Raw genomic sequence first — 7079 nt, 5'->3', positions numbered from 1 at the left:
ACATTCGTTTCAACAAACTTAGTCAAGGCACTGGGCAAGAATCTCCAATTAATTCATACAGAATATACTTCACTCGGGGGTCTAGGGTAATCAGCCTAATAGGGAACAATCCTTTTCTGGTTTGTCTACACAAAATTAGGAGATAATGAGAATGAGGAGAATGAAAAGTTGAGTGATTATGTAACAAGGGAAAACCTCACTCCTTCTAAATTGTAAATGGTCTGTACTCGTACAGTGCTTTATCAAGTCTGAGGACTCTAAAGCACTTCAAACTACAATCAGTCTCTCACACGCTTGACAGTGGTGAGCTACATTGTAGCCACAGCTGCCCTGGGGTAAGTGTCTTGTCCAAGGACACAGTGACTAAAAATGAGTAAGTGGGGTTTTGAACTGGCAACCAACCGGTTACAGGAACATATTTCTAGCTCCTGAGCCACTGTCTAATGCTGTTAGAGGGAGAGCATCTAGGGAATCTAATGACTCACAAGAAAGTCTAATTCCTAAATAGGAACATTCAGTAAGACTACAGGAGGTACTTGCAACCAACTTGTGACTATAATCGTGAAATCACTTTAAGTGTCACTATCACTATATGTGTAAAAGAATAGTCAGACTTTTAACATTCTAACTTAAAAATCAGGGAACAGAAATGAGCTAAGTGTTGGTTGGTAAATGAATGTATGTGAAGTTAATGAATCATGCCGGATGTCTTTTACATGGAACAGATCAAACAACAGAACAGAAAAACATTAGCAATGTCTAAATCTCAACCACTGGACCTTTAAAGTACCAGAATTATTTTTAAATAAACTGGAGCAAGCTTATATTGCCCTTAAAATAGATGTAATGTGAAACTTCTCAAGCTTTTCATGCTTTCTAGTAAGCAAAGTACTCACATTTACTGACAGATGAGTAATAGGGTAGAATTTGGTAATAGGTGTTGATTCTCTTACCTGGATCACAGGGAATATGTGTATAAAATCTAAGCCTTGGATCTGATGGGGTTCAAGGCGATGAGGACACTTCATCTTTGGTAAAACAGAAACGATTTTCTCAGTCAAGGAACTAAAAATACAAAAACAACATATATTAACAATGGAAAAACTACATGTACAAAAATGGCCTACTAAATAATCAAACTTTATCTGTTCTCAAAAAAGAAAAATAATATTAAAACCCACAAAGAGAAAGGTTAAAGAAAGCAACTTTTTTGTGTCATAGTATTATTGATACATTTCATTCTGACATGAATCGAAGCAATGCAAGTTTATTTGTATAGTGGGGCAAACAAGTATTTAGTCAGCCACTAATTGTGCAAGTTTTTTCTACTAAGAAAGATGAGAGAGGTCTGTTATTTTCATCATAGATACACTTCAATTATGAAAGAAAAAAATCAAGGGGGGAAATCAAGGAAATCACATTGTAGGATATCAAATTTGAAGCAGTAGGCCTTATTCTGAAGCGCATGCAGTACAGATATTTACTTTTACTTTTTTTTGCTACGGGTCCAATAAAATGATTTAAATTATATGTGCGCACAGTAAAAATCCAGGAATATTGGGCATCTGGACCATTAGAAAAAAAACCACTAAGTTCCCGGGAGAGTGAGAAAGTGGAAAGTGAGAAGTGAGATGAGAGGAATGATTCAGAAAAGAGTGATTGAGAGAAAGAGTGATTGAGATGTGTTGTGTGACAGACGTCTACGAGAGAGCTCTGTTGTTTGATTAAAACGCATGTATGAAACTGAGTTTTGTTTGTTGTTGCTTTGTTTTTCTCTCCAAAGTCCCGTTATCAGAAGTAAAGGTAAAGTTTGTCTAATTTGATGAGGTAAAAAGTGCATGGGAACTTTTTTGTAAGGAAATCTTGCTGGACCAAGGTGTGTATACTTATTGAGCTGCTATGTTGAAAGGGCGTGGGTGCAGATATTTAAAAGTGTGTTTCAAAGTTGGATCCTATCGTGCAGTGGTTTCGCTGGTGTGAAAACCTTTGGCACTGGAGTCTGCCTGTTCCTGACTGTGTGCTATTATTCCAATAAAAAAAAAGTGTGCTTGTCGGTGCGAAAACTTTCAGCAGTAGGATGTGCGAGCTTGCATGTTTTTTGCCTGTCAGTAAGGAAAAAGCAAGCACCCTGGGTTATTTTTAGACTGTCAGTGACTCTTGCCAAAAAATACACAGCTCTCCCCCGTCCAAGGAGGAATCATACACACACAGTTCTGCGAGAGAAGTTAACCCCGTGGTACCTCTTAAATTTGTTTTTCTTAATTTGGTTTAACTAAACTAATACAGAGCGAAATGGCAAACATTCCTATCGTTTTTATTGGGTTAAAACATCCTGAATATGCTTAAAAAATTCCAAAGATCTCTAAAAAGTGGAACAAAACAACACAGAAGTTTAACTCACCCTGGCCTGAAACAGGCAGTTTTGACACGTCTCTTTGTGAGCAAATGGAAGTCAGAATCATCGATTACAAGGCAAATAATAATACTAAAAACAGAAATGAAAACGTGAGCTTGAGCTAAAGATTCTAAACTTTTTCAAGGAGGAAGAACAGGCTTATAGAAGTGCCATCAAGGCTGGCAGTAATTAAATGCAACGCACATCATAAAGGTGATGATTTAATCATTATGGGGAACAACGCCGCAGATGACGCAGCAAAACTAGCATCTAAGTGTAGGATGGCTATCTTGGCACCAGTGGTCACCTTGGAACCAATGGTGACACCAGAAGACATCATTTTGATGCAGCAGGAGGCCAGTGCGACGATGAGTGAAAGTAGTTTGTGGAGATCACAAAGTGGACATTTAGTTGCACCAGTAGGATTGCTGACAATGTTGATCTCAGAAGCCCGTGGCAGAGGGAAAGTGATGGAGAAGTTGAAAAAGCAAGGTTATTTGTCACCTTACATGCAAGCAATGGTGGATGAAATTTTGAGCCAATGTGAAATATGTGCAGAAAACAATGTTCGTAAAGGCATAAAGTCACCCATTGGACACATTCCGGTCCCTGAGGGACCCTTTAAACATCTTGTGATAGATTATGTTGACATGATAAAGCCAGTACAAGGGAAAAGATACATGTTGGTGGTGATCGATCGGTTCAGCCAATGGGCTGAAGTAGTCCCATCAAAGAAATTGGGAGCTGATACAGTGATTAAGTTTCTGACAAGAGAGGTGATTCCGAGATTTGGCATCCCATTAGAAATCAGTTCAGATAATGGTTCAGCATTTATCCAAAAAAGCGTTGAAAGGTGTTTTGTCAACGCTATGAATTAAACAACGTTTTGGAGCAGTCTACCACCCACAGAGTCAGGGTATTGTAGAAAGAATCAATGGGAATTTGAAAGCTAAGCTGAAGAAAATCTGTGCTTGGACTAAACTGAACTGGGTTGATGCTTTGCGGCTTGTGCTAATGAGCCATCTCATGCAGTTGCACCAAAGCACACATTTAACCCTGCATGAAATGCTAACAGGCAGAACAATGCCAGTGCCTGAATGGAGGCTCCCATTCAAAGGCCAGGCACTTGAACAGCTACAGACAGAGTTGAAAGCATATATGGATCAACTAACTGCTATCCATAGAGCATCAAAAAACTTGAAAGGCAGTGCTCAAAGCAACAAGACTAATACATGGGGTAAGCTGAATCAACTTAAATGTGAGCTAAAGGATATATTGAATAGGAAAACCGAGTTTGCCCTTTTCTGCACCAGGCAGAAATATTTTGAGCAGGGAGAACGAGTCGGTAAAGTCCTAGCACACAGAGTAAAACAAATACAATCTCAAAATGTTATTCCATCGATTTTTGATAAAGACAACAACCTTATTACGAACAAAAGAGACATTAATACCACCTTTAGGGAATTTTATCAAGAATTGTATACATCTCAGGGTGGGATAGACAAAAACAAATTAGAATTTTTTTTCCTCAAAAATCTTAGCAACTAGATTGGAAGAGGTGGTCCCATTTCTCATTCATCAGGATCAGGTGGGGTTTATGCGGGGAAGGAGCTCTGCAGACAACCTTCGAAGACGCTTACCGTATTTTCCGGACTATAAGTCGCAGGTTTTTTCATAGTTTGGCCGGGGTGCGACTTATACTCTGGAGTGACTTATGTGTGAAATTATTACACATTTTTACCAGTATATCATTACACCTGTTATTTTCACACCAAACCGCAAGAGAGCGCTCTAGGCCTGTGTTGAATCAGACGTAAGCGACATAGAAGCGGAAGTGCCGCAGCTTCTACCTCCGGAGTTAACAGAGTTATTTGAAAGTGACACAGAGGATGAAGATTTCACTGGATTTTAGTTATTTGGAGAGACAAGGGCGCTTTGGTTAACTTCTTTGCATGTTATTTATGTTATACTTATCTGAATAGCTTTCAAAATGTTCTGTTAACATACCAGGCACATTCTCAGTTGTCATGTAGCGTAAGCTAACCGTACAATTATTCAGCCTGTTGTTGCCTCCGTTCCATTTTTATTTAAAATTGCCTTTCAAGATGACATGTCTGTTCTTGATGTTGTATATTATCAAATAAATTTCCCCAAAAAATGCGACTTATACACCAGTGCGACTTATATATGTTTTTTCCTTCATTACGCGTGTTATGGATTGTGCGACTTGTACTCCGGAGTGACTATAGGCCCGTTTACACTACACTTTTTTAACCGAGCCGAGACCAGTCCGAGCTCGGTAACCGAGATAACTCTTGTGTGTAAACGGTCAGCCAACTGAACCGGACCGTGCTAACCCTAACCGGACCGCGCTAACTGCGGACCAGTTCCCTAGTAGGTCTCGGCCTGGTTTTTTTTTCTGGCCCGGTTTTCTGATAAAGAGCGCATGAGCAGACCGCGTCATCCCCTTACAGTCAGCTGACTGTCCGCGGGTTTTCCGGCGTGTCTAGCTGCACGTCTCTTTTCACACTCAATTCAGACAAATTTCAGACATTCATAATAATACTAGCTTCCTTACCGTGCCACACGGTTTCCAGAGATGATTCTGCTTAGCAGTGTGATGAACCTCCGTGTCTGTTGTTGTTTCCTGCGTCTGTAAATCCTTATTAGACGTTTGTCTTATCCACGTCCCAAAAGCCGACTCTGTCTAACCATAACATCCTGAATGTTACGGGCGCCGCCATTTTGATTTGCTCGGTCCCGCCTTCAATTCCAGAGAGTGGTAGACCGCAGATCGGCACTAGGAGGCGAGGAGCAACCAAGGAACCGAGGTAACCGAGATAACACTTGTGTGTAAATGGCCGTTTTTATCCCGGTTAACTGATCCAAGCTTGGACTGGTCTCGGCATGGCTCGGTTTTTAGGTGTAGTGTAAACGGGCCTTTATAGTCCGGAAAATAAGGTACATATTATGTGGATGACAAGAAATAGTGACACACCAACGGTTGCCTTTTCATTAGACGCAGAAAAGGCATTTGATAAAGTGGAGTTCCCTTTTTTGTTTTATACACTGGACAATTTTTGATTTGGTCCAATATTTAGAAAGTGGGTGGAATTAATGTACTCTGACCTGTCAGCCACAGTTTTAACTAATAGAATTATGTCACCTCAAATCAAATTAAATCGTGGGGTTTGACAAGGTTCACCTTTATCACCTCTAATCTTCGCTATATTTCTTGAACCACTTGCTATAGCCTTACGTACCAATTCAAATATACAGGGTGTGCAGGTGCTTCAAGACGAACACAAGCTTCTTCTGTATGCGGATGATGTGCTATTGATATCTAGTAACCCTGAGTCCTCAGTCCCAGAAATTTGCCCAGTGATAAATCTGTTCTCAGAGATATCTGGTTATACTGTTAATTGGTCAAAATCAGAAGCCATGCCACTATCAAAATTATTCCCCCATGATACCAGAAAAAATTGGAAATTCAGATGGATGCCTGAAGGATTAATATATCTGGGTATCAAATTAACGCCAGGTCTGGAAAAAATAATGGAAGCCAAAATAGCTCCAGTCCTTCAGAAAACTCAAATTTTGTTACAAAACTGGGATAAATTGTATATTTCCCTTTTGGGTAGAATTAATCTGGTCAAAATGATTTTGACTCCCAAGATCAATTACATCACTTCCATGTTACCGCTGAAATTTCCCTCCTCACTACTTAAAGCATACAACAGTATGACATAGCAGTTTATATGGGCATAAAAAAAAACATGTTTAATCGTACTAAGTTATATACAGCAAAAGACAGGGGGGGTTCAGCATTATCACGTATAGACATGTATCACTTGTCTTTTTCTTTATCACAGCTATCCAAAATTCAGTTGCCGTCAACAAGGACCCCGCTGTGGTTCAGAATAGAGGAACAGCTGGTACAGCCTTTCTCGGTGGAGGCATTCCTCTCACAGACAGATAGACCAGTTCCCTCTCAAGACCCGGTAATGGCTTTTGCCAGAGAATCTTGGAAAATTGCTCATCAAAAAACAAAAAATGACCCGTATTTATCAAGCAGATCCTCTATATGGTCTAACAAAAAAACTGATATTAGGGAAGAAAAGTTTATTTTGGGACAGGTGGGTTAGATCTGGGATTCACAGGATGTGACAGGAGACATGGGATTTAAAACATTTGATGAAATTAAAACTAAATATAATCTGTCCAACTCAGAATTTTGGCGATATTTACAAATGAGACATTGTATTCTTTCAAACAAACATATTTATCACAGTCAGACAGAAATTCAGGTAATTTCCCATAAGATCGGAGAGAAAAAAAGAGGAGCTTAAAATTTCTATAAACTTATTAGAAGTATGCAAATGCCTAAACTGGACAGTCTTAAAGAATGTTGGGATAGAGATGTAGCTCAAGACATTCCAGAAGATGATTGGAAGAAATTATTTGTATCATGGTCCTGTTATTCGCGTGAAGCGCAATCGCAACTTATTTGTTATAAGATGTTAAATAGATCTTATTGGACCCCTTCCAAACAAGCAAGACTAAAGTTCAGAAACAGTGATATATGTTGGAGATGTAATGGAAAGGAACTCTGGTGCATATGCTATATGAGTGTGACAAGGCTAAAGACGTGGAATGCAATCATTTTATTTGTGAATAAGGTGCT

General features: G+C 39.4%; 1 protein-coding gene across 4 annotated transcripts in view; it reads right to left on the bottom strand.

The window, feature by feature from the left end:
- Nucleotides 1-7079, bottom strand: part of ccdc93 (coiled-coil domain containing 93) — a 90374-nt gene that overhangs the window by 73625 nt on the left and 9670 nt on the right. For 3 of the 4 annotated variants that reach the window (XM_036138774.1, XM_036138775.1, XM_036138773.1), the window contains exon 4: nucleotides 954-1065. In XM_036138774.1, the coding sequence (XP_035994667.1) occupies nucleotides 954-1065 (112 nt within the window). The remainder of the gene's footprint in view (nucleotides 1-953; nucleotides 1066-7079) is intronic. The other variant, XM_036138776.1, reaches the window with a different exon arrangement.

This window comes from Fundulus heteroclitus, chromosome 7 (assembly GCF_011125445.2).
Source record: "Fundulus heteroclitus isolate FHET01 chromosome 7, MU-UCD_Fhet_4.1, whole genome shotgun sequence".
Lineage (NCBI taxonomy): Eukaryota > Metazoa > Chordata > Actinopteri > Cyprinodontiformes > Fundulidae > Fundulus > Fundulus heteroclitus.
Note: the sequence above shows the minus strand (reverse complement) of the source record. Positions and strands in the feature narration are given on the sequence as shown.